Below are 27521 nucleotides of genomic sequence, written 5' to 3' on the forward strand. Positions count from 1 at the left end.
AAGGTGGATGGGCTCTAATTCAACTTAGCACTCTGCTGCCTAAGAAGATAACAAAGATCCCGGCTGCTTCCTTTCCTGGGCCATTGAGCCCTCACTTACACAGCTCATATATGGCAGAGAGGACTCAAATTCTGGATTATTTCTACTTTAAAACCCATGTTCCCTCCCCTACAGTGACGTCTTGGTAAGCTGATTTTACTGACTACATGCCCACCTGATGCTGTGACTGTGAACACACACACAATGTGTATGTACATGACATGTTTCTAAGGGTACTCATATATGCACATGAAGCTGTATGTACTTGTGTTGTCTGTCTCTCCCTAGGCAACGAGCCTCATGTCACCAGTTCTTAGTGTGACCAGGAAGACGAAGCATCTAGTACTGCCAAACCCAGAGGAACAGCAAGACTTGGCTTGTGCCTCTTCTCAGGGGCTCTGCAGCCCCTGCAAGGCCCCACACAGATCCACAGAGGGTCTCACATAAGAGTCACAGGCAGTGGTGGTACACTCCTTTAATCCCAACCCTCGGGAGGCAGAGGCAGACAAATCTCTGAGTTCAAGGCCAGCCTTGTCTATAGAATGAGTTCCAGGACAGCCAGGGCTACACAGAGAAACCCTGTCTCAAAAACAACAAACAAAAGCCAACAACAACAAAACAAAACTATCAGTCATGCCTACCACACAGACTAGGCACAGGGCAGGGACCAAGGCACTTGGGTCACTCTTTCCATTTCAAAGTTTCCCAGACAGCAACAGGAAGGGGCTAGTTGGGGCAGCCCAGGGGGACACAGGCACAAGGATGACTCTGCCCTGGGCCCCATGTTCCAAAGCAGCCCAGTGAACACACAAGTGCCATGAAGAAATACACACACTAGGAAGTCATGGGCAAGTGTAGAGTTTATTCTTGTGTTTGGCACTATAGATGGCCAGAGTACAGGCCCAGGATCCATTGCCTGAGCAGGGCACCGTCTCTCTCTCTCTCTCTCCAGCTGTGGCCTGGAGGTTGCTGCTGACCAAGGGGTGGCTTCTGACCAGATAAGTCCTGGCTGAGGGTATCCTTAACTCAGGGTGGAACAGGGGCTGCTCCTGCCTAGGACTGGGCAGTGTGTGAGCTGCTTAGTCGCCAGTAAGCAGGACTGGTGGGCAGGTCTCAGGTGGGATGCAGTGGCCTTCATGTTCCAGCAGGCCCGCAGGACACCGGCATCCTGGAACACAGGGCCTCACACAGTGGGCTGCCAGTTCCCCTAGGGGTATGTGCTGGTTGAAGCAGGTACGGGGACAGGGTGGTCCACACTCATCAAACACAAAGCCACGGTCCGTGGGGCAGCCCACCACTGCAGGCAGAGGAAAGCCATGTCACAGAGGTCCCCAGGATCTCTCTGGATGTTAGGTCATTGTGCTACGTCTCCCTGTACCCTCCCTGCCCAGACTTCAGTCTATTGGTCTACCCCTCCTTTCCGAACTGGGCCTTCATTTCATGCGAACTGGTATCACCTCCTTACCACAGAGTGTAGGGCCCCTCCAGACAGGAGTCACCCCAGCCTGGCGACAGTGGCTAGCATAGGCTTCCAGGGCATCACAGAGACAGGCGTCCGCTGAGGCTCCTGGTCCACAAGCACATAGGTCATACACACAGGCAGCAAAGAAGGGTTCTGGGGGTACCACAGCATGGCAGTGACTGAACGGTGAGGTCTTCAGGAGCCCACACCGGGCATTGGCCTCACGCCTGGCACGGTAACCTACTGCCCGACAAGGGTCCACCTCTCGGCCTGCAGAACAGGGCCGGCTAGGACCTAGCCCTTCAGGGACCTACATGGAGAGAGCAACCATGATATGAAAACATCACTGGCAAAATCTCCCTTTGAGTAGAACATGTCACGCTCCTGTAAACAAAGTCTTACCTACAACCTTAAATGGAACTCATTGGATCAGGGGGGGAAAAAATCAAAAGGAAGGCCAGGCGGTGGTGGTGCACGCCTTTAATCTCGGCACTCAGAAGGTAAAGGCATATGGATCTCTGTGAGTTCAAGGCCAGCCTGGTCTACAAAGTGAGTTCTAGGACAGGTTCCAAAGCTATACAGAGAAAACCTGTCTCGAAAAACCAAAATAATAATAAATAAATAAATAAAAAAGACAAGAAAGCAGAAGTGGGGGGCTAGCTGGGAAGAGGAAGAGGAAGGGGATTAGTGGGAATAGGGGAGACCAAGAGAGGGTGATGGGGAGATAATCAAAATACAGTAAATGCATGTATGAAAATGTCAAAATGAAACACATTATTATGCATAATTAATATATGCTAATGAAAACACATCTTTTAAAGAGCCAAACATAGTGGGGCACACCTGTGATTCTAGAAGTCTGGGGCAGGAGAATCCTGGGCGAGATAGAAAGGTCCAGGCCAACCTGGACAACACAGTGAGACTTTGTGTCAAAAAAGAGAAAGCAAATGAATCAAAGCGCCCCCTTTGGGAATAGCGAAGGATGGGCTAGATTGGGGCGCAGTTGGAAGAGTGCTTCTCTCGCACAAAGGCCTCACTTTGATACTCTGCACCCCACAGAAAACCCAGGATGGTGCTGCACTTGGGAGACAGAGATGGGAGGATTAGTTACACAGTTCACAGCTACACAGAGAGGTCAAGGGCAGTCTGGGTTACAGGAGACCCTTTCTCAAAACGGAACAGAAGGAATCAAAAGTGCCCATCACTTAGGTCTGTGATTCCCGTACAATGGAAGCTGGGAGAAGAGGATCATAGGTCGGACAACAAAGGAAAGCACCGCCTCCCTTTTGAGATAAAATAAGACGGGTGGTAAGTAGACCTTGACTTGTTCAAGGTCACTCAGTCTGTAAATAATGAGAGACAGAGCAGGCTTTAGGGATTCAGGAGACAAGGCTTCCAACAGGCCATCCTACTCCTGCTATTAATCGAGACAGGCTTCAAGCCTCCAACTTCCATGATAACCCCCGAATCCGTCTTGGGTCCCTTTCTGCAGCGAGGCCAGTGCCCAGTTCTTCTAATGCCCCAACTTCTTGTTCCCAAGTCACTCACCTTCCAGCTGTTTCCAAACGCAGCCTCAGTGACTTGGAGCCTCCCATCTGGACCCTGCAGATCATCCTGGGCAAAGCCATTGAGGTTCCCACAGAGACCACAAGTCCGGCCCCGGTAGGAGCTGGGAACTCTCACCTCCACCTGGGACTGCCCATCCCACAGCACCTGTGCGAGAGGCCTGGGACTAGGGATGGGGAAGGAGAGAGACCCAAGGAGCTCATGTGCTAATTTGACAGTTTCCCTGCTTCAGGATGAACGGTGCACATTGCACATCGAAGGGCCACCTCCCTGGCCTGGCCAAACACTGATGGTGGAGAGGGCTGCCCACTATTCCTGGGTACCGTTCAACTGAGTTTCCGGTGGAACAAAACCCACTTCTTGAGATTCACTGTCTCGTGGTCTCAAGGATGATACAATGCAATTAGAGTCTGGATCAAGGGCACACAAGTATGGGTTTGTCAGTTATGACTCTGGCTGGAAGCAAGAGAGCAAGCCACCTTCCCTCATGGGAGTTGGGAGAGCCCACAAAGACCACCTTGAACACCTTCTTGGCTGCTTCCCTATCCCTATCAACACCCCACTTTACAGACAGGCAAACTGAGGCCCAGAGAAGGCGGATGGCTGAGCTAAGACTGAAAACAGGCTCAGGACAGAGCCTTTAGAGGAGGTAGCTGTGCTCTCTCCCTTCTGCCTCCTCCTTCCACCTGGCAGGAGTAGGCACCTATCTTTGTAGGATGAAGGAAGCATGGGACCCGGGCCCACCCAGCGTTGCCCTGTAACCACACCTGAAGTCCAGGCTGGGCATGCAGGATCACAGTGTGACCACGAAGTTCAATGTACAACAGTGGCTCCCGAAGGAAGGGCAAGGTCACCGTGTGCTGGTCCACCTGGGAAAGAGGGAGAAGAGAGGGGCCGTGCTGGGCCAGACAGGAGAACTGTGCAGGACTGACCTTCCCCCGGTCCTTGGCTCACCACGACTGTCCTGCCCTGCAGCAGCCTCACAGCCACGGTTCCCAACAGCACCGCTACCTCTTGGGTCCAGGCCACACCCCTCCGGCCCCGGTCATCATTAGTCACGTGGACACTATGGGGAGGAAGGACCTGAGTGCTAGAGGTCAGAGGCGCCGGGTTTAGGCGGCAGGGAGTAGGGAGAAGGGTGCACACCTGAAGTCGTCGCCGTGGCAGTCCTTGGCCAGCACGTAACTGCAGCTGCCCTGGAAGTGCAGCAGGCGGCCATCGAAGGTGCGGTAATGGGGGTCCCCGAAGGCCATGCAGGAAGCCGGTCGCGACAAACAGCGGGGACAGCAGCTGCCGGGGCTCAGGGCAGGAGCCTCATCCTGGCCTCAGACCCAAACACGGTCAGTCACAGGACACTCCCTTGTCAAGTCTCAGCTGACTCTCATAGAAGTCTGAGCATTCGCCCATCTTCTCTCTGACCCCTTGAACCCAGATTCACTGAGAGCGGGTCAGGCCACCCTCTGGCGGTCACTCCCGGAACAGCACCATCCCTGGCTCCACTAATAGCTCACGAAGGGCTACTCGAGGCCTAGCCCCCCTCACGGCTCTGGGACGGCGGCAGTGTCCTGTGCACCCCGCTCCTACCACCTTGGACCAAAACACTCACCGAGCCACATGTGAGCTTACTGCAGCGTTGGCTCTGGCAGCGCACAGTGCCAGCCAAGCAGGAGCAGCTGGTGCAGGCATCCACGGCCCAGTGTTCCCCAGAGGCTACCTGGCGGCCCTGATGCACGCAAGACTGGGTAGAGGCTGAGGGAAAATGAGACAAAGAGGGTCAGTGGCCTCCTCCAACACTCCCATGCTGGTGGAAGGACACACATTTCTCCTTCTTAGACTGAGTGGCGGAGGATCTCCTTCCCATTTGCCCTGTTGTGCGCTCCTGTGGGGCAGACAGACAGGATCATCTGTGTCACCCTTCCTCCGCTGTCACAGCCCTCACCTTGGCGTTGCTCACCCCAGGTGCCAACCGTAGGCACCTCCAGCCAGTCATGAGGACAGGGAAGCTCTTGGAACTCCTTGAGGTGCCACCCCACATGGCACTATTGTTGAGGGGTTTTCGGCAGGAAGCAAGCCTGCAATTTCTGGGGGCTTTCTGAGGAGGGTCGTAGACAGCATCTCTGCCATCTGTCCCTTCTGTCTGCCCCCAACTATGCAGGTGGGAATGAAGCCCAGGTCTCAACTCCTTGCCCAGAACAATGTGACTGCCACTCACATGGCCGGAATTTGCTGGCGGAGGTTGGACCCTCTTCCCCTGGCACAGCCACCTGTACCCAGGTCCTATGACAGGTGCAGGTAATGCCAGCGTTGCTGGGAGTCTGCCAACTCTCCATCCCTCACATTCCTGCCGAGAACCCCCCCGCCCCCCAGTCTAAGAAAGAGAAATGAGTGTTGTTCCAGCAATACTCTTCCCTTCTTGGAACTCAGCCCCATTCCGCAAGCACCCTGAGGGTGTTCATTTCCTCAGCAAGCCTGGTAAGCCTGGCGGGAATCAGGCCTTACACTCAGGCTGATTGGTTATGGAGTCCTGGAGATCCAAAATGCCAGTCCCTGGAACCCTCTACTGGGCCAACCCCCAACTGCAAAACACAATGCCCACAGTGGACCTGGGGACCACGAGGCCCCTGAAAAACCCTCAGGCTTGAGAATGCAGGCTTCGTTCCCTATTTCTTCTGCCTCCTGGAGCTCCCCTCCACCCCAATGGGTACCTTCTCCATTTCCACAAAAGAATGAAAGCCGCATTCCGCCTGCAGACCTCAGGGCACCCACGAACGCCACCCCTTTCCTCCTCCAACCCGAGGCTCCTCTCTGATGGGGAGACCAAGTCTGGCCACTCACCCTTACACACGGGGCAGCAGCTGCCAGCGGGTGTGTGGCGCTCCCACAGGTGACAGCTGAGCTCAGGACAGGTCCGGTGAGTACAGAGCCATGTCGGATCCTATTGTGGTCATGTAAATATGATATAGAGAACATAGCAGGTCTCATGGAGTCGTGGGGGCAGAGCTGGGAGTAGGGCGTAGGCAGGAGATGACATTCAAGACAATTGTCAGGGTGAGCAAGAGCTCAGGGGTGGCTACAGAGAAGAGGTGAGCCACAGTTCACAGAGTGGGAAAAAGGGGGATCTGGGAGTCTCCACAGCAGGAGGGCTTACCTGACACTGGCAGGTATAGCAGGGGTCTGGTGGCATCAGCTCAGTCCCCCGTAGGTCCTCTGTGCAGTTACTCAACGCTTCTGTGAAGGCAAGAACCCAGTGTGGGGTGAAGAGGTCAGGGGACGGATCTGCAGTTCAGTTCTCTCCATACTAAGAAAAGTTGGATCTCCTGGAGTTTTTTTCTGTTTGTTTTTGTAGGTGAGCTCAATGAGACAGAAAAAGTGGAATTACTCGTGAATTTGCATCTCATCCTTGCAACAGGGGCAATGATAATCCCCACAGCAATGGTGTATCTGTCCTTTACCAAGCCAGTTTTAGTACATGTGCTGCTGAAGCACCTTCAGCCCCCTGGGAGAAATCTGCTACTAAATGGAGTGGGACGGGAAACCCACACAGCATGGCTCCCTCTGCCTGGGGTTACTGAGCATGGAGCACGGCCAGGTTGCCTGGCTTCTTGTTCCTTCCCTTCATGTAATCTGGTCAGCGGGGGAGTTAGTGAGGGATCCCAGGTTCTGGCTCCATCACTCCATGAACACATGAATCTACTCCTCTGAGTCTCAGATTTTCGTGTGTAAAAAGGGAACAATACCACTTTTCCTGACAGGGTCACTGTGAAAATTAGATGAGATGCAGTTTATGAGAAGCACCGAGGGGTGTGTGGTATGCATTAGGTGTTTAATAAAGGAGTCTTCCTCTCACCCGTTGCAGTTCGTGCTAGCGAGTGCTATAAGAACCTATGGTCCTGATGGAGGCTCTCACAACGTTAAGCACGTACTGAATAGCCCCGAGCTATAGCTTAAATACGATGAAGATGGTGGACTGTGCGTTAACAAAGAGTTGTAAGTCTCTACAATAAGCACTTGAAAAGAGGACAGAGGGGCGAGCAATCCCCCCGGAGACTCCTGTCTGTGTGTAGGAAGATGTGAGCGTGCATAGCAAAGCTGGGCCATCATGTCGCTGATGGCTTCCGCACCAAAGATGGGGAGTCTGAGTACTACACGCCAAGTCTTAAATCTAGGAAACAACTGTGCTATTTTTCAATATTTATAATGAAAATATGACTCTCTTTACTTCCACATATCTTTTTAAATTCTTATTTGAAGAAAAGAAACAGACTGGCTCTCCCTATCCCTGCTGCTGAGCCATTCAACATCCCTATGGGTCTTTGCTTCGCAGCTTCCAAAGAGTCAGCGGACAACTGCTACCCTACAGCGCCCCCTGCTGGGCAGGATGTTCCACAAAGCGCACCTGGCAGCAGAGGCCAGCAGTCCCCGCCAGCTTCCACTTAGGAGTGGAGCGGGATTCACCCATTTAGACTAAATAGTACACTTGAGTCAAGAGAGGGCTGAGGCAAAGCGGGGGAGAACTAGCTGGCTCTTCTAGCATTTCTCCAGGGATGCAGACCTGCCCTCCTAGTTTATCGGCCCCTTCGCCTAGGACTCACGGGCGCAGGTGGGGCAGCAGTGCCGGGGCCCAGGGGGTAGACGCTGGCTTGGTGGGCAGCCCACCAGAACGGGGCACTGCCGCCGGCGACAGTGAAGGCTGGGAGGTCTCCCAGGCTGCAGCTACAAGAAGGATGAATGAGGAGAGATGAGTCCAAAGCCGTGGAAGCTGAACTGCCCCTGGGCACCAGGATTCCCAAGGGTGTCTGCTGCACCCTCGTCTTCAGGTAGTGTGGGCATGTCACCTCGTTCTTAATCTGGAGATGATGCCCCTTGGGGCCTGGACCATCACGTGACCTCTAACCCTTCCGGCGCTCTTCATCACCCTCCCCACTCCACTGCCTGTCTTCGTACCCATAAACTGTTCATCACTTTTGTTTCTGGCGATAGGGTCTCACATAGCTCAGGCTGGCCTTAAACTTGATATGGAGCCAACCCTGGCTTTGAATTCCTGGCCCTCCTGCCTCTACCTTCCCAGTGCTAAGATTACCAACATATGGCACCGTGTGCCATGTATGTGGTACTTAGGACTGAACCCAGGGATTTGTGCACACCAGGTCAGCACTTTACCAACTGAACTACATGGTAGCCCTCGCCACTACTGCTAAAGTAGAGAGTAAACACTTCCCATGTGGGCTGCTCGCTGAACACCACCACCTCAAAGACCAGGTCCATCAACAGCTTCCCTATTTGGACCTTGTGCTCTGCCTAAATCCAGACCTGGTCCCACTGACCAAGCTCAGCTTCTGTCCTGGGCCCTGGGACACACGCTGTCTGATCCCCATGATCCTGCTCCATCAAGTAGCCAGGCCCAAACCCTGCCCTCTCCTACCTCACAGATGCACACTTCACAGGGGTCTGTCGCCGGCTGGAAGCTCTCCCCAGGCTCGTACTTCCGACCCTCATGCTCACAGCCTTGGGGACAAGAACAGAGGAGAATGAGGAACCTTCAGGCTGACAGCCATGTCAAGAGGGGGCTCCTCCACGCTTCAGCTCCTGTCCCTCATCCTGGAGCTGAGGAGTGCACAAGAATTAAGGCCACTGCTCCTGGTGGCCCCTCACACCCACCTCTGCCACCCAGCCCAGCACTAAAGCAGGGAGGTGCTCACCCCCTGCCCAGCACTCCCTCCCACACCAGGTTCCAAGTACCAGAACACCGAGGGCAGCAGTCACCGGGCTCCTGCTGGGGCCGGATGCAGGCGCTGGCACACTGGACTTGGGCACAGGTGACGACGCCCTTGTGACACATGCAGATGGAGCAGGGGCTGTTGGCAGGCACCCAGCTACTGCCTTCAGGATGCTCCTCCCCATGAGCGAGGCAGCCTGGGTCCCAGGCAGGCAGGTGTAAGCTTCGAGTCCAAGATCTGGTGGCTATCTGCACCCCCTCCCATCCCACCTGTGGTCAGCAAGATATGGGGGCACCAGAATGGGGGGGCATGGATATGGGTCAGGACAAAGTTCATGTCTGTGGTGATGTAGGGAGTCATTTGCGTGTTTGATCAAGTTGCAGGCAGCAGGCGCTATCAATGAAAGCCCATCGGGCAACACTGGTATGAACATGGGATGAATCTCCCTATGCACCCATGATATCTCTCCAAGCCTCAGTCTTCTCCTGTATCCAGTGGGGATTATGTCTGTCCTGTCTTGTTTACAAGGCAAGGGATGCTGAGGGGGTTCTGGGTTGGCTACCCAGGGTGGGGTGAGAGGCAGCAGACTGGCTGAGAAAGGCTGGGATTCTAGAGCCAGAGGCCAGAATGTGCAGCTTGACCTTGCGACCTGCAAGCTGAGTGGTCGGGAGACTTAGGTCACCTTTTCGTGTCTGTTTTTCATCCTCAAAACATGAGAGGAAGGGGACCAGGGAGACGGTTTAGCCAACAAATCCACTTGCCACCAAGCTGGACAACCTGAGTTGGGTCCCTGGGAGCCACGTGGTAAAATGGGGGGGAAAGACCCCCACGGGCTGTCCTCTGATCTCCATGTGCAGGTTGTGATGTGCTCCCCAAACAAAATAAATGAACAAAAGTAATAAAAAGTAAGAATGAGGACAGCATATCCAGATAAGATAGCTGTGCTTTTAAAGTGAGGTGTGTGTGTGTGTGTGTGTGTGTGTGTGTGTGAGAGAGAGAGAGAGAGAGAGAGAGAGAGAGAGAGAGAGAGAGAGAGAGAGAAAGTCTTTTACCTGTAATAAATGTTATTAATCATGATTATTATTACTACTGAAATAGGCAGGAATCTAGCCGGGCACTAAGGGTGTGTTGGTCCAGGAGAAGAAAAGGCTAAATGCGGATTAGGGGGACAGCCAAGCACGGAGGAACGGTGGGGGTGAAGGGAAGGTTATAGGATCAGGGGCTGAAGTGTGGGTACGAGGTCGGGTATACCTGCGCATTGAGGGCAACAGCTCCCTGGCTCTGTGACCTGAAGCAAGCAGGGCAGGGGCGGGCACCAAAGCCTCATACAGCTGACCTGGCCGGCCTGCGGGCAGGAGATGCAGGGTCAGGGGCGTGCCATGAAGGCTTGGACCCAGAAGCATGGGCCACCCTGGCTCAGCCTGGCTTCTACATACCCAACAGCGGCAGCGCTCGCAGCTGCCTTCGGGTCCCTCAAACTCCTCCCCATCTTGGTACTCCCGGCCCTGAGAGCGGCAGCCTACGGGAGACACACATTCTGTGGGGAGTGGGTCTACCTGGCAGAGCAGAAAGGAGGAAGAGGGCACAGGTGCCAGGCACACAGAAAGATGGTGGCAAACTATGCTCACTGTGACAAACAGGGCAGAAGCAGGGGCCCGGAGAAGGCTGTGTGCAGTGAGCCGGAGGACATGGTTTCTTCTGGCAGTGCATAGAGCCTTCCTGGGTGAGACATCACAGTGTTACTTGGACTTCCACATCACCTTCCAATCAGATGGCACTACAATCTTGGCAGGTACCCTGCCGAGCTTATCAAGGCCGAGTCCCTCTTCCCTGGCAGGAGGGACCTGACTCCACTTTCACCAGATGTCACAAGCAAAATGTCACAAGTCTAGATGCAGACAACCCGTCCCCGGCCAGAAAGCAAGATAAGGGATGAAAAGATGCCAAGACCCCAAAGAGCCCCTTCACCTGGCAGGTGCAGAGGGAGCAGGTGGGGTCAAGAGGATCAGGAAGGGTCTCTCCAAGGGCAGCAGTGATTCCATGGTACAGGCATCCTGGCAGAGTGGGGAATGGGACAGGTGGGCCACTGTCAACAGAGCCCTCCACACACACACACACACACACACACACACACACACACACACACACACAAACTTAGCTAGAGATAGTAAGGCAGAGAGGGGTGGGGGAGGGAAGGGGTGCAGGGGAAGGAAGCTATAATCAGGATTATAGGATTTTGCACAGAGATTTGCATGCATGAAGAGGCTGGGGGACAGTGGATGCGAAATGGAGATGGAAGACCTAGGAGAATATCCTGCCTCCATGGGAGAGGACAGGGTGGCATGGGCCGGCTGGACAGGTGACCAGGTGGGTTGGGTCAGAGGAGGTGGGCTAGAAAAGCTGCCCATCCTGGTTGGTGACTCAGGGCAATGGGAACCACTGGGCCGCTTTCGAGAGGGTGACATTTTAAGAAGGCAGCAAAACAATTTAAGAGTAGGAAAGTTCAGAACACAAAGGACCAATTGGTGAGGTGACAGTGGGAACAGAGAGGAGGGTAGATCATGCATATGGGGATTCTGGGAGTAAGAGAATCTCTGTGTGCCTATCTCAGGGGATTCAACTGTACACAAACCTCCCACCCACTGGAGCTTAGCCCCAGGGAACCCCAGCAGGAGTAAGGGGGTGAGGCGGGTGGCTCATACCCTGGCAGGTTGGACAGCAGTGCTCGGGCACGATGAGTGGGTGGCTGCAGGCTGGAGGCTCACAGGGCTGGCGGGTGCAAGTCACAAAGCCTCCAAGGCAGGTGCACAGGTTGCAGGGTTCCCGGGGATCTGGGAACTCCTGGCTGCTCAGATAGGATACCCCCAGATACTCACAGCCTATCAGAGATGGGAACCGAATAGGAAGGCAGAGAAGGGAGAGAGGAAAGCAGTCGTTCCCTGAGCTTGACCTGGCAGGAGGCCAGAATCTCAAAGACCTAGCATCCGGGGCAGGTTTTCTCCCCTGCACCCAGCAAGGAATCCTAGTATCCGTCTATAGGGAAAACACGCAAGGCTCTGTGACAGGGTTAGATGCTCAGCAGGCCGCTGCTAGAAGGCTCCAATTCTCCCAGACTACAGTTGGGGATGCAGTGGTGTAGATTCAAGTTAGCCCCGTTCCAATACTACGTCAACGCAGGTTGATTAAGGAGGGTGACAGCCTGCCCTGTACTCCTCTATGACATTTGGCTTGCATCCCTTTAAAAAGGGGGCAGTGGGGGTGACGCAGCAGTTAAGACCACTTGTTGCTCTTGCAGGGGACTGGGGTTCAGTTCCCAGCACCCACGTGGTTTGTGACCATCTGTAACTCCAGTTCCAGGGGGTCTGACGCCCTCTTCTGCCTTCTGAGGCCATTAGGCACACACATGGCACACAGGCATACATGCAGGCAAAACACTCTACACACAAACTAAATAAACCTAACAAACAAACAAACAGAAAGAAAAACCCAACGAGGTGAACAGGGTATAACAGCACATGCCTATAATCCCAGCATCTGCCAAGTGGATGATCAGGAGTTCAAGGGCAGCCTCAGCTACACATCGAGGGGAGGCAAGAGAGTGGCTAAGGATAGGTTTGCAGCGTGTACAAGGACCTGAGTTCAACTCCCAGTACCCAAGTAAAAAAAAATCCATACAGGGCTGCCCACACACCTATAACTCCAGCTCAGAGGGGACAGAGTATACACATATATGCTATTATGTATGTATGTATGGATATCTAATAGATAGATAGATGATAGGGAGATGATAGATACATAGATTGAAGATAGATGGATGGATATCTAGATAGATAGATGAGAGGTAGGTAGATGATAGATAAACACATAGATTGATAATAGATGGATGGATAGATGACAGATAGATAGATAGATAGATAGATAGATAGATAGATAGATAGATAGCTATTTTTATATTTTTTGAAACATCACATTGCTGAAGTTGGCCTTGAACTCCCGATCTTGCTGTCTAGACCATTTCAGTCCTAGGATCACAGGCATGGGCAGAATTTAACAGTATTGTGCTTTTGGGGGGCGGTGTTTGAGAGACGGTTTCTCTGTGTAACAGTCCTGGCTCTCCTGGAACTTGCTTTGCAGATAAGGCTGGCTTTGAACTCACCGAGCTCCACCTGCCTCCGCCTCCCAAGTGCTGGTGGGATTAACGGCCTGCGCCACCACCGCACAGCGACAGCATTGTCCTTTAATTGTATCCATTTTCATGGTAATCTGTTCATGACAAGTCTAACTTTCTCATTTAATCCATCTAGGGGGTTGGTGAGATGGCTCAGTGGGTAAAGGCTCTTGCCAACATGCCTGGTGATATGAGAAGGCTCTTGCCAACGTGCCTGGTGATATGAGTTCAGTCCCTGGGAACTGGTGGGAAGAGAAGTGACTCTCAACACTTAGCTGTCCTCTGACCTCCAGCTACATACATTTAGCCAGTATGTTCATTTGAAGAAAAGGACCGGGGCTGGAGAGATGGCTCAGAGGTTAAGAGCACTGTCTGCTCTTCCAGAAGTCTTGAGTTCAATTCCCAACAACCACATGGTGGCTCACAACCATCTGTAATGAGATCTGGTGCCCTTTTCTGGCCTGCAGACATACATGAAAGCAGAACACTGTATATGTAATAAATAAAGATTAAAAAAAAGAAAAGGACTAAATAAATAAATAAATAAAATTATATTTGGTAGAAGATGTTAAAATAGATTGGGTTTGCTGATTAGCGCCTGTAATCCCAACATTTGGGAGGCAGAGGAAGGAGGGGCAGGGCAAAGGTCATCCTCTGCTATACAGCAAACTGGTGGCCACCATGGGATACATGAGACCCTGTCTCATAAACTAAAGAGTGCTAAGATAATACAAGAGTGACAAGGAGGGAGACTTCTCACAGGAGTCAAAGCTTAGGCACGATGGGATTTGGTAATTTGCCCAAATTCATGCTCTTAAATTGTTTCAAACTAAGGGGGAAAAAAATGCAGGCATCAGCACAGGATTTTGTTGTTTGTTTGTTTGTTTGTTTGTTTTTCGAAATAAGGTTTCTCTGTGTAGCTGTGGCTGTCCTGAAAGTCTCCCTGTAGACCAGGCTGGCCTTGAACTCAGAGATCCACCTGCTCTGCCTTTGGGTGCTGGAACTAAAGTCGTGGCCACCACCCTTTCTTTTTCCTTACAGTAGAAATTGTTTTACTATTTTGATCTACTTTGGGGCAGTGAAGAGGAGGCTGGCTCGGCTCTCTCATCAGCTCCCCCTCCGAGCCCCGGGAAGGTTGTGTCCCATTTTTTCCCAATCCCCAACTCACTATCACAGGTAGGGCAGCAATCTTCCCTGGCAGGGAAGGGACATTGTGCAGGGGCACAAGCCCGGGGCTCACAGTTGACGCTGCCTTCCCAGCAGAGGCACACGTGGCACGCGATGCTAGGAGATGGGAAGCGCTCTCCAGTGGCGAACTCCTTCCCCTGGTACAAACAGCCTAAGGGGGAAGAGCATGGACTGGGGGAACGTGGTGGCTGGTGGCCAGACCCTGTAATTAGGCCTTAGTCCTTACATTCTTATTAAAGTCCCCAGGTAGGAGAGACCGCCCGCCCAAGGAAGGAGGACCTTTGGGAAGGCATATTCTAAGAGCAGGGACACCAAGGCTGGGAGCCGGATAGCCGATGGCAAAACGGGATGGGGGGGGGGGGGTGCCTCCCGGATCTTGAAGGGTACCACAGAGGAGGTACCATCGCAGGAGGGGCAGCAGGGGCCCCGGCGCGGGTGGGTGCAGGGTGCTGGCGGGCAGGGCAGTCGCTGGCAGGACACCGAGCCGTCCAGGCAGAGGCAGCGGCTGCAGGGGTCTCCCGGTGGGAAGAAGTGCTCCTGGTGGCGGGCGGGAACCGCATCCCCAGACCGTGAGCAGCCAGCAGGGACATCTGCGAGAGAGAGAGAGAGAGAGAGAGAGAGAGAGAGAGAGAGGGAGGGAGGGAGGGAGGGAGGGAGGGAGGGAGGGAGGGAGGGAGGGAGGGAGGGAGGGAGGGAGGGAGGGAGGGAGGGAGGGAGACAGAGACAGAGACAGAGAATCACGTGGCACGAGGGGCAGGAGGAGCCGCGAGGAGGGGCTGCCTTGGGAGCGTTGCCGACCTACCTCGGCACTGGGGGCAGCACTCTCCCGGAGGCAGGACTGGCTCGGGACAGGACAGCGGCGGACAGCGACGCGCCAAGCACTGCACGTTGCCGCTCTGAGGATAGACAGAAAGATGAAGTCAAGTCGGATTAGCCCAAGTGATTCCCAACCCTTACACACACTCCCTTTGACTCCGGGTCACACACTCACCAAACAATGACAGAGGCGACACGGGTCAGTGGGGTGAGGGAAGTCCGCTCCGTTGGGGTACTCTTTCCCACCAAAGGCACAGCCTAAAGGGGGGTGGGGGGCAGCTATGGGCCGCTGTCTCCAGGGCTTAAGTACCTGTTGGGGAGTTCTCCATGCCATGTGCACCCATATCCCAACCTGGCGACCTCACCTTCGCAGTCTGTCCTGCAGCAGGTGCTGGGCAGCGGGTGACCACAGGGGGCGCTGGGGCAGGCACGAGGCTGGCAGCGAGCTTGGCCTTCCTGACAAAGGCACTCTTGGCAGGGGTCTCTTGGATGAGGGAAGCTCTCTCCATCCACAAACACCTGTGTCTCCAAGACGCAGTCTGGGCAGCAGACAGTAGAGAAAGGCGTTCCGGCAGAGGTTGACAGGGCTAGGTGCCACCTGCAGCCTCTCCAGTGCTCCCAGAACCCAGAGCAGTGCTCCCAGAACCCAGGGCACCAATCAGGGAGAGGAGGATGGAGACTATGGGTAGCAATGTATATCTTTCTCACTGGTATGAAAAGTTGGAGTCCCATTACCAGATGGAGATGGGTGTGTGTCTCTGTGGGTGCTGAGTAGAGCTTACACAAGTGTGTGCCTAGGACACATCCATGCACACAGGGATCATGCCCCACACACGCACCCACACTGCAGGAACCTGTGTTACACAGATGCATAGGTGACTGCATCCGAGAGGAAATGGAGGGTCACAGAGAAGGGTGGTCTGGTAATACCAAAGGGTAGCAAAGTCTTTATTTTCTTTCCATCCATGCCCTTCTGAGTTCCACAGAGCTCTTAGTTGTGTGGGACCAAAAACAGGTCTGAAAGCCCCTGCTTTGGAAGACACCTGTTGGTCCCACCCAGCTGTGCGGCAATGGAGTCCGGATCCCCAGGCCAGTCAGACACAATAAACACATACCTGGACACTTGGGACAGCACTGGCCCGGTCCATTTTGAGGCTTGGCACAAGTCGTGGAAGGACAGTTGACCAATGAGCACCTCACAGTCCCATCCTGGGAGCAGAGAAGGGATAATGGGAGAGGGCCCAGGAGCGGCTCTGCGGGACAGCGTTAAGCCCAGGAATGTACCTCACAGTGGCAGGCATGACAGGGGTTGTCCACATCTGTGAAGTTCTGCCCGTTGGCATACACGAGGCCATGGTAGGTGCAGCTCTCACAGCTGGGGCAGCAGGCACCTAAGTGAGGCAGGCTGGTCAGGGTGGGCTGGTCAAAGCCAAAGAGGAAAGATGAGCTCTGGTGGGACACTCACCAGGTGGCCGGGTAGGATGTTGGCAGGGTATTGGGGAGCAAAGCACAGCCCTGCACACAGGCACCCCATCTTGGCAGGAACAGGTGGTACAAGGCTGTCCATCTGGCTCCCACTGGATCCCCTCAGCAAACTCCTCGCCATTGAGCACACAGGCTACAGCAAGGGAAGGGGGCCTGTCACCATGGCAACCTAAATATCTTCATCCATCCTTGTCCTTCCCAGCCCATGGGGATCCTGGTTTGCAAACACCACAGCCTCCTTACTGGGGTAGAGTTCTCCCCTGAACTCCACCCCATGCAGGGCCCTTGGCAGTCACTCCCCAGAACATACACAGACACACCTGAGCAGAGCTGGGGGCCAGAGGCCGACCGAGTACAGGGGGCGACCGGGCAGTCCTGTTCCTCACAGGATACGTCACCAGCCTAGGAAGAGGGTCGAGTGAGCGGCCCTTAAGGAGGGACACAGCACTGGGCGGACGGTAGGCACACTCACCAGGCAGGAGCACTGAAGGCAGCGGCCATTCTCTTGCAGGGTGAAGGTGTCCTGGCTCTGATAGTCATGTCCCTGGTATTGACAGCCTGGACAGGAGGACAGGGTCTGGGGGACAGGACTAGCGACGGGGCAGGAAGCATCCTGCCATCCCGAGGCAGATCATCCCCACCTTGAGGAAGATCACCTAGGCAAGTCCTCCAGGAGGCCCTGCCTGCCTCCACCACACACACCACAGAGCGTGTGCCCTGAGAGTGAGGTGAGAGGGGGTAGGAACATAGGTGCGAGGAAGGCAAAGCTCACCATCATCCCGAGCCTGTCCCTGGTTGGCGCCTGGCACTCACCCTCACACACGGGGCAGCACTGCCCACGAATCCTGCCCGGATATCTGCAGGGTGCAGGCGGGCAGGGTAGAGGCTCACACTGGACACTCCCATTCTGCCAACAGGGCCCAGTCAGCAGGGAACAGGCCCTGAGCCAGGCCCTCCCTGCCAGACAGACATACTCACAGCACAGCGGCAACTGGAACAGGGGTCCTGGGAGCCCACTGGCTCCCCACTGCTGTGCTCCCGCCCATTTAGGAAACAGCCTGTTGGGAAACTGTGCTTAGATGCTCTTCAGGGGAAACTCACCGCCCCAGGCCAGGCCATCACAGGTAACTCATGCTGGGCCAGCCCCGGGCACTGCTGGCCTCCCTAGGGTCTCTGTTCCACTCCTGACTCACCATCACACACTGGGCAGCAGGTGCCCGGAAGGGGCCTGGCAGGATACGGACACAGACTGGCACACTCCCGCTGGCGGCAATGAATCTGGCCCTCCTAGCAAGGGTAGGCAAAGGAGAGACCCCCATCGCAGGGTTCAGCCAAGAAACAGAAATGGCATTAAAAGCCCAGCTATCCACTCATTAGAAGTCCCTATGGGATGAAATGCACCCCTCCACACCCCAGATTCGTACATTGATGCCTCAGAATATGGTTGGTCTCTTTGGGAAACAGAGTTAGTGAAGATGTAGTCAGTTAATGAGGTATTACTAGAGTAGGTTGTCCCCCAACCCACTATGACTTAGCATTCATATATAAAGAGGAACTCAGACACACAGAAGGAAAATGCCCAGATGAAGCCAGATCTGGATGCTGCCGCTGGCTCAGCAGTTAGAGTGCTCACTGCTACTGCAGTCTGGTCAATCTAGTGAGACTTTCAAAACAAAATTTTTTTTTTTTGACAAGTGAAAAATAAATCTAAAATCTTAAAAAAAAAAATACTTGGATGCTATACGAGCCAAAGAACGGCAACAACGATGAGAAGCCAGGAAAGGCACAAAAAATTCCTTTTCATAGCGATCGAAGCAAAGCAAACCTGCCACACCTAGGTCTTAGACCTCAGGTCTCCAGAAGCATGGTGTATATTCCTGTCATTTGAAGTGACTTAGTGTGTAGCCCTCAGTTACTGAGGCCCTAGGAAGCAAGTACAGACGTACAACCTAGCATGTCACTTAGCTACCTGTGACTCAGTCTGTCTTTCTGGAAAAAAAAAAAAATAGATGACCATAGTCCGCTGCTCAGAGGCCTATGGATTAAAATGAAAAGTGTGGGCGGGCCTCTACTTCAGGACGCCGATACTTTCAAGTGCACCCTTTGCCAATTCCTAGGGTGTCTTTCCCTACATCTCCCTCCTCACCCACTCTTCAAGGCCTAGGTGAACAGTACCCTCACCCATGAAGTTCTAGATCCAAGCTGCCGAAGAACAAGGTGACTCAAGTCACAGAACCCACGCAAACTTTTTTTCAAGGTCAACTTTTGAAATGCAAAAGGAAACAGGGAAATTTCCATATTGTAATCTACTTACCCATCACATGCAAATAATTATTTCAATATATGATCAACACAGAGTAGTCGAGATATTTTGCATTCCTTCTTGTTCTACTGTCCCTCTCTTTGGGTTTTTTTGTGGGTTTTTGTTTTTTTTTTGTGTGTGGGGTTTTGCTTGTTTTGTGTTTGTTTTGAGGAAGGATGGCTGAGACAAGGCCTCACTCCATAACCTGTGCTGTCCACATAGTCATGATCTTCCTGCTTCAGCCTCCTGAGAATTGGGGTCACAGGCAGGTGAAACCACTTCCAGACAGGGTCTTACTGCGTAGCCCAGGCTAGCCTCAAATTCATAAATTTCCCATCTCTGCCTCCTAAGTGCTGAGGTAAAAGGCATTTGCCACCACATCTAGCCCAGCCACATCTTCCGAGTTCCGGTGCCACCGCATTGGCTACTGTCTAGTCCAACTGTGTTCCTCTCTCTCTGGTGCTCTGACCACCCAGTGTGTCCTGCCCTATTGGCTCTCTACCCACATATGAACTTCTTGAACTAAAATTACCAGAGCCGGAGAACAGGCAAGCCCACCAGGTCACATGCTCACAGGGCCCACAGTACAATCGTCTCTATCTCTGCCTCTTTTCAGTGCCCCCAGATGTGGCTGGTGGAATGAAACCAAGAATCCAGCAGACCCGATGGCAGGGCAGGGTGAGGGACAATCCAAGGGCAGCCTCAGGACTCACCAGGCACTGGCAGATGCGGCAGGGGTCTCCAGGAGTGGTCCACTCTTGGCCATGGTCCCTGTGAGAGTTACCTTCTGTGCAGCCCAGGGCTGGGGACGGAGAATGGCAATAATGGGAATCTTCCTGGGCCCCATCTTGCCTTCCTCTCCCCGCTCCTCTCACGCTCCTACCTCTGTCTAGACCTGTGGTTTTCAACCTTGTTAACGCTGCGGCCCTTTAATACAATCCTGGTGTTGTGATAATCCCAACCACAAATTTTATTTTCATTTCTACTTCTTAACTGTAATTTTGCTACTGTCACGAATTGTGAAGGGCTGCATCCACATGCCCCATTACAAGATGGCGCTGGCATCCGGTTTCACCGCCAGGTGAACGCACATGTGCTAGGTAACTTTCCACTGCTGTCCCCGTCTACTCCCGAGGCTTCACCTGGGCTAATTGGGCAGCGGACCAATCCAAGGGTGACACGTCCGAAGCAAGGACTGCTTCCTATATAAAGGAGGGGTTCCCTCATTTAGGGGTCCCCGGCCATGTTGGCTTATGCTCTAGCTCCCAAGGGGCATTAAAGCTTTTCTGCAGAAGAATCCTAGTGTCCCGCGTGGTTCTTGCTGGCGAGACGGTAGCGTGGGACAACGAATCATAATATAAATATTTTTGGAGATAGAGGTTTGCCAATGGGGTCGCACCCACATGTTGAAAACCACTGGTCTAGACTCTCAGGGACTCTCAATGCCCCAGACAGGGTGAGGTCCTCATTGCTCCTCAGCTTTCTTGTCCATGCCTTCCCTAGACAGCACAGCATATCCTCAGTTAGTGAGGACTCCCCTGGAATGCCTTCCCTTCCGTGGTTAGACGGACTTGGTCTCCACAGTACCTGGTCCCTACTCCTTCTCCCGCCTCACTAGTTTAGTGCTGATGTGACTGAGAGTCACCCTCTAGTGGCAATGCCTGAGGGAGAAGTCTGTGTCTGGGTGTCCAAAGCAGACAATAGTCACGTATTATACAATATCAGAAGGTACATCACATGCACCTAACAAATGGAGAAACAACGGCTTAGAGTCATGTAACCACTAAGAGACAATGGAAAAATGTGAACTCGGGTATTGACGATCCAGAGTGTAATTGGCCTGGCATTGCTTGTCCACTGATCAAACATAGGTCTAGAAGGAAGGGCTCTGGAGTCGAGAAACAGGGAGACACCTTGCTGGGGACTCTATAAATAAAGAGTCACGGGAACTGGAAAGATGACAGTGTTTTAAGGGCACTGATTTCTCTTCCAGAGGACCTGAGTTCGATCTCCCGCACCCTCCACAGGCACTGCATACACATGGTGCACAGATGTACGTGCACCCATACACGTTAAATAAATACATGAATAAATGAAAGGGTCATGGGTTCTCACCTTGGCAGACTGGGCAGCAGTGTCCAGGCCTCAGGACTGGCTCGGGGCAGGGGCTTGGCAGGCACTTCACAGGCACACAACGAACCAGGCTCCTCTACAATGGACAATGTCTGTAAAACCCCTGGGTGTGACTTTCCGCAGGCTCAAGGTGGGCAGGTGTTTAGCAGGAATGGCACCAGGTTCAGATGGCATGGACAGGGCTAACAGTGACAGACATGGCAGGGTGGGACAGAAATGGCCCAAAGAAGCAGGCCCGGGCAGGGGCTGCAGTGACTCACCAGGCAAGAGCACTGGAGGCAGGGGTTGGAACTGGACAAGAAGCTGGCCCCTTCCTCATGAAGCTGTCCTTCATACTCACAGCCTGGAAGGTTGGTGGCCAGGATGGCAAGGGTCACTAGAGAGCAGGGTAGGTGGACAGCACCCAAGAGAGGACATGGCCCCAAGCAGGCGTGGATCCACGGAGGCCGAGGGGATAAATGGGTATGAACGGGGAGTCACCTGGACGGCAGACGGGGCAGCATTCCCCAGGTGGGGTGAGGGTCTCCAGACAGTTGAGCTCAGAGCACGAGGGACCTTGGCACTGTACAGCTCCTTCCTGTAGAGCAGACATCAAGTCCTCCCCTGAACTCTCTCCACCGTCCATGCTGGGGTACCCTGCAGCCCTCAGAGGCCTAGCAGGCTCCAAACTGAGATGCTCAGAGGCAAGGCCAGGCCTCGAGTAATGCAGAGCAGCAGGGAACATAAGCAGTGGCAGGGGTTATACCCTAATTGTCTTACCTGGCCAGTGGAGAGGACACAGGTCTCTGGATGCCACATCTCAACAGCCCTGTGGCCCCCAGAGCAGCCTTCAGAACTGGGCAAGGATCCCCAAGTAGGAGACCCAAATGCTTGGGACGACATCAAAAGCTGGACCGCCTATTTTTATATTTCCTCCATCTTCCCAGCAAGCGGCAGTCAAGTGTCTGACTCTGACAGTGTGCTGACTATTTATAATGGGTGGAGGAGGGTGAAAGGTGAGCCCATCCCCCCCTCCAAGCCTGTGCCACATGGGACACAATCATCAAAGGCTCTTGTCATATGGAGCAGCAGTGGCCCCGAGACACCATGAAAGCTCTCTCTGTGTGTGTCCATGGCTTTGAATTATATAGTTTGGGGCATGAGGAGAAGATTGCTGGGGCTCTAAAGCAGTGTCTCGTTTATGCTCATCAGGTACTCTGTCACCGAGCTAGCCCCAGAGTCCCTTTAAAGTTCACCAGCTCCCAGGACTTCAGCCTTGGTCTCCATCCTAGGGCTGGCTGAAGTCCTTATCCCCGCCCACCCCCCCACCCCGCTCCACAGCTGACCACCAACTGGGATGCCTCTCCTGGTAAGATACTAGACAAAGAACAGGGCACTCAGTTACAATAGAATTCCAGAGAAGTGACACTGGACAGCTGGCCTGGTGATGCGGGTCTGTCATTCCAGCTGCTCTGGAGGCCGAGGCAGAAGGATCAAAAGTTCAAGACTCGCCTGGGCTGTAGAATGAATCCAAGGCCAGCCTGAGCAACTCAGCAAGACTATGACTCAAAAGAAGCAAGCGAGCAAGCAAAGACCATGGAAAGGGGGAGGGGAGTCTGTGAATATAGATTAGTGGGTGAGTGCTTGCCTTGCATATAGAATGCTCTTGGTTTAATTAACACACATACACACACGCATACACACACGCCTAATGTGGTGGTTCATACTTGTAATCTACCACTCAGTAGGCCGAGTCAGAAAGATGGCCCTGAGTTGAGCCCAGTTTGGGCTACCCAATAAGCTTCAGGCTACAGTGTAAGAGCCTCTCTCAAGAGATAAATAAAAAGCCAAATGTGGTGGGGTCCATTTAGAATCTTAGCATTTGGGAGGTGAAGACAGAAGGATCAGGATCTCAAGGCCAGCCTCAGAAACATAAAACTAAAACAAAACCAAAAACTAACAAACAAACAAAAAAAAAAAACAAGAACATAGAGTATGTCCCAAATACTGTATGGGTATACTGTGTATATTTAAATCATGTGTTTTTTTGAAAGTCAGAGTTTGCAAAGACTAATTAAAGAAGAAACAATGAACTTGGGAGGCAGAGGCAGGAAGGCCCTGTCACTTTGTGATCAGCCTGCTCTACATAGCGAGTTCCAGACCAGCCATGGCTACATGTGAGACTCCATCTCAAAACAATAAAAATGCCTACAGAGTCACTGCCTCCCTCCTCCCAGCTCTTCTCGGGCCTCTGCCATCGCTGTCCTCCTAGTTTCCCATCTGACTTCTCTTATTCCATGGGATCTAAGTAGTCGGCCCCTGCCTGTTCTGTGGAAACAGCCCCTGCCGGCAGCCCACTGCCCTCTCTGGCCCAGTGTAGCAGCCTTCCAGCTGGTCTCTGCACCCCTTCCATACCAAGAGGATATTTCTAACACTCTTTGGCTCTGTGGACTTCAGTAGAATCCCACCGCCATAGAAGGAAATCCAAACAGCATAACGGGCAGTATCCTGGTTCTTCTGGCCTTCCTAGACTGTCTCCCCATCTCAGTACCTGAATACAGAGGACTCTAAAGCCTTCCTCTTTCTAGTGCAATTCCACCAGGCACCTCTGGGGGCCCAACAAGTATGTGGAGACTGAGCTCCAGAAAGTAGAATCAATGGGAATCCCAAGGAGGAGAGTCCGGGCAGGAGAGGCAGACAGACACCAGAACACAACCAACACAGCATGTCAGTGATAGGTGGCTAGAGAGAGGCAGACAGAACACAGGGACAGGTCTGGAATATCTAGGTGGGTCTCAAGCACTCACCAGACAGTGGCAGGTGGTGCAGGCGTCTGGGGAAAAGGTCTCCCCATGACCATAAGACTGGCCATTGTGGCTGCAGCCTGAGGTGGAGACAGTAATGTCATTTGGGACCCTCGTGCCTCCTCCAGGCCCCCAAAGAGCTGCAGTGAGGACACGGAATGATACTGACCGCGGCAGTGGGGCAGGCTGGGCTGGGGGCCACAGTGTGCGGTCCCGTCACGGCACACACAGGTCGTGCAGGCGTCAGGCTGGCAGCGAGCCCCTTCAGGACAGGCGTGCTGCAGCCCGCAGCACTGGGGGGCAGCGGAGCAGCAGTCACGAGACTCCAGTTGCAGCACCCTGGCTTGCAGGTCCCTGTTCTGGGGAAACAGAGTGGAGGGGCAGGCTCAGCTCAGCTTCTATCCTAGACAATTCCTTAAGGATTGTAAAATGGGGAAACTGAGGCAGAATGAGGGTTCCCGGGCAGAGGTGGGTGCCCGTCCATCAGTGTGTTTCAGGAAAAGTAAAAACTATGGCTTGGACAGAGGAACTCGGGATTCCTTCCCTGTCCTAATAATTAAACAGTAATTTGGAGTGGGGACAAACCCTGGCTGGTGGTTACATGTTATGAAGCCTAGTCTGGTCGTCCACTCTTGCCTCAGTCCCTCAGGTGCTGGGATTACAGGCATACATCAGTTTGCCTGGCTTTTAAAGACATCACTACCCATTCACAGCCTTCTCTAGCGGTGTCTTATGCCTTCGCCGTATCCCATTCTCTGACAAACACATGAGAGGATATGTAAACCTGAATCAAACACACATACCCTGGAGGCTCCACATTCCAAAAGGAAGAGGTGTTAGGACCAGTCAGAGAAGAACCTCTTTCTGTGTATTTACGACAGAATTCTAAGGGCTGGGGATATATACCGTGTGAGGACCTGGGTCCAGTCTCAAGCACTGTCAAAACAATAACCAAAGAAGCAAAAGAAGGGCAAGAGGATGGCTCAGTGCTCACAAACATGGCTGCGCATGCAGAAGACCTGGGCTTGGTTGCCAGCCCCCACGTAATGGTCCGTAACTCCAGTTCCAAGAGACCCAACTCCCTCTTCTGGTTTTGACAGGCAGCAGGCACACGCATGCTGTACATATAAACATGCGTATAAAAACCCATACATGTAAAAATAAAAATAAATCTTAAAAAAAAATAACAACAAAGGTTGGTCGTGATGGCGCACGCCTTTAACCCCACACTCAGGAGGCAGGTGGATTTCTGTGGGTTCAAGGTCAGCCTGGCTACCTAATGAGTTTCAGGACAGCCAGGGCTATGTAGGGAGACCCTGTCTCCAACAAAATGAAACAAACAAAACCTTCTACTTTAGTGTCCTTGGGGCCTCTAAACCCAATCCTCTCTCTTTCCCCCAAAATGCAAAGCATATCCTACCCCATCCCTGCCAGCCTGCCTCCACAGTACCTGCTTCCTGAGGTCAGTCACCTCGGCTTCCAGCCGCTCCAGCCTCTCCTCCAGGGGGCACCATTGCCGTTTGTGGGCCCCAGCAGGGACCGAAGAGCCGGAGGGTGTCTGATGCTGATAGTCCAGAATGTCAGCGAGCCTCGGGTGCTCTCTGGAGACCTCCCCACCTAAAGGGCGCAATAAGCCAGCTTGGCCTGTGGGCTGGGGTTGGGAAGGTCTCCTGGGTTCTGTCCTCTAGAACACGCATGGGAGAAGAGTCCCCCTGTGCCCCACCGCATCCACCTCCCCGACATCTGTGGGAGGAGACATGGTCTGTGAAGGTGCTGGAGTGGAACCAGGCAGGCAGGGAAGACCATGACAACAGAAATGCAAGAAGACAGAAACTCTGAGAGCACCAGAGTAGCCTAGATCAGTCTCCTGAAGGGACAGAGAGCAGCATCTGGATCAAGGCCTCCCTGAAGCCTGCTCTGACTCTGCGGGGATTCTTAGGCAGGGAGCTGGGGTGTCTGGATCATCCATCCACTGTGGGCCAGAGATAGCTTGGAGATCTAACATGTTACGTTTGATCAAGGGTCCAGCACAGGCCGAAATGCAAGGGAGGGTGTTGGATATGTGCAAGAAGGGCTCTTTAAATATTTGGAGGTCTGGTATGTGTGTGAACATGTGTGTGCGTGCACACACGTGTGCTCACGCATGTCCCCACTCATCTATACCTGTCAGTAAAGGAACGGCTTTGGGAAAAGGTGCTCCCCACCCCCTGTTTATAAGTGTGTGCCAGAAGCACGGGGCATATTGGATGAGGTGGGCTCTGGGAAGCAGAACCTAGCTCTGCCATTCTGGCAAGGCCCCCGGTAGACGGGGCACTCCAGGCACAGTGAAGACAGCCTGTTCCTGGTTCCAGACAACATTATGTCCAGGAAGGAGAAATGTGTCTCTGAGCCTAGGCATGGAGTGGGGTACAGCCACGTTCCCCTCAGCTCACACCCACTAAGCCTGGAAGGTAAAGGCAAAGGCTGCTTCCCACAGACATCCAGAGAGTGGAAGGGGAGTAGAGGCTCCCCAGAAGAGGTGACAAAGGAGGTTGAAGGTAACTGGCCTTTCTTTCCCACAGCGGTAACTCAATCAGGACCAGCTGGAGTAACTGAAAGCCTTTTCCCCAGGGACACCTGAGAGGCAGAGGGACATCATCTCCTTCTTTCCTGACCACCCCCCGGGGAGGGGGCATTCCAGTCCAATGTCTACCCAAGGCTCAATTAGTGCCACCCCAACTCACTCAGCTACCTAAGGCAGAAATCTGGGACTCGGTGCCTCCCTTCTGTACCCCTCTTAATCCCCACCAGTTCCCCGGTTTCCCAGCTGTCCCACAACCAGCCCATCCTTTCTTCACCCACATGAAGGGTGTTCGTGGACAGGGGTCTCGGTATCTGAATCCCTCCACCCAAGCATGACCTCCTCTAGCTCCGCTACCCCCGCAGACCCAGCACTCCAGCCTGCGCCTCCAGTTCGGCTTAAGCAGGCACAACAGAGGGGCGTCAAGGAAGCAGCGGCGGGGGCGGGGTTGTCCTCTGGAATCCCCAGCTGAAAACAGGGCCAGTCACTTTCCTGGAAGATCTTCAGAAAATCCTCCTGGAAATGGCACGAGCCAGGCTGCACCCCAGAAACTGAATTCGGGTTGCCCCCCAGCCTCCTCCTACCCTGTTCCTGCAGAGACCATCCATTCGTGCAAGCCCCAAAGGCTATAGCCTGACAGGACAAAGTCGGTTCCCACAGAGAGCATTCCCCCTCCCCCCTCCCCTTCTCTCAATACAAATAATTAACTTCAGACACCCAGATACCAGGACAACCTCTTCTTCATTGTCGCTCAGGACTCCTTGGCAGGGACGGCAGGGGGACCTGGCCCAGTCCAGGAGTCCCTGCCTGGCCGCCCCTCCCCCACTCTGCTCGCCCACCGACGGGGAGTACGGAGAGACAGCTCTGAGGCCGGCTGGGGACAAGTTGCCCAGGCGGGGCTAGAGAAAAGGTCTAGCCCCGTCTGACGGATTGCCGGGCCGAGCCAGAAGTGGGGGCACACCCTCGACGCCCCGACTCACCGCATGCGGCCAGCACCAGACTCCCGAGCTGCAGGAGCAGAGGTAGCAGCACCGCCCCGGGCCCCGCCATGCTCTCTCCTCCCGCCTCGCTGTGGGTCGGTGCTCGGCGGGCGCTGCGGGAGGCGGGGTGCGGAGACTCAAGCCGCCGCCCACCCAGTCTTTGTTCAGGGAGGGCCTGACGGTTCTCCGCCCCTTGGTGCCTGCTCCCCTACCCCACCATGGGTTTCTTGCACCCGGGGGCCCCTGCGGGTCCTAACCCATAACAGTCTTCCAAGTTCTGCAGGAAGCTGGGCGCAGAGTTGAGGGGTCAGGGCCAGTCATC

The 27521-nt window shown here is 53.8% G+C and overlaps 1 protein-coding gene across 8 annotated transcripts; it reads right to left on the reverse strand.

The window, feature by feature from the left end:
- Window positions 1–881: 881 nt before the first annotated feature.
- Kcp (kielin cysteine rich BMP regulator) lies at window positions 882–27301 on the reverse strand. Of its 8 annotated transcripts, none has more exons than XM_087901860.1 (38): window positions 27200–27301; window positions 25110–25276; window positions 23829–24018; window positions 23663–23739; window positions 21357–21453; window positions 21137–21219; window positions 20859–20952; window positions 19457–19545; window positions 17635–17728; window positions 17420–17499; window positions 17255–17348; window positions 16914–16999; window positions 16762–16843; window positions 16422–16574; window positions 16241–16347; window positions 16072–16165; window positions 15322–15495; window positions 15132–15214; window positions 14943–15036; window positions 14542–14730; window positions 14121–14291; window positions 11487–11663; window positions 10753–10838; window positions 10413–10503; window positions 10221–10303; window positions 10036–10129; window positions 8807–8980; window positions 8490–8572; window positions 7660–7780; window positions 6216–6295; window positions 5903–6002; window positions 4674–4816; window positions 4214–4386; window positions 4022–4133; window positions 3835–3936; window positions 3050–3214; window positions 1505–1811; window positions 882–1336 (listed from the first exon to the last, which is right to left on the reverse strand). In XM_087901860.1, the coding sequence occupies exons 1-38, from the start codon at window positions 27267–27269 to the stop codon at window positions 1119–1121; spliced, it is 4677 nt and encodes a 1558-aa protein (XP_087757986.1). In that variant the 5' UTR covers window positions 27270–27301; the 3' UTR covers window positions 882–1118. The 8 variants fall into 8 exon arrangements, 5 of the variants coding, with proteins under 5 accessions (XP_087757986.1, XP_087757988.1, XP_087757989.1 ...); XM_087901863.1 differs by having other exon boundaries at window positions 1197–1336; window positions 1505–1606; XM_087901864.1 differs by lacking the exon at window positions 882–1336 and adding an exon at window positions 2345–2405 and having other exon boundaries at window positions 1674–1811.
- Window positions 27302–27521: the final 220 nt, after the last annotated feature.

Source organism: Myodes glareolus, chromosome 25 (genome assembly GCF_982192425.1).
Source record: "Myodes glareolus chromosome 25, mMyoGla1.1, whole genome shotgun sequence".
In the NCBI taxonomy this organism is placed as follows: Eukaryota; Metazoa; Chordata; class Mammalia; order Rodentia; family Cricetidae; genus Myodes; species Myodes glareolus.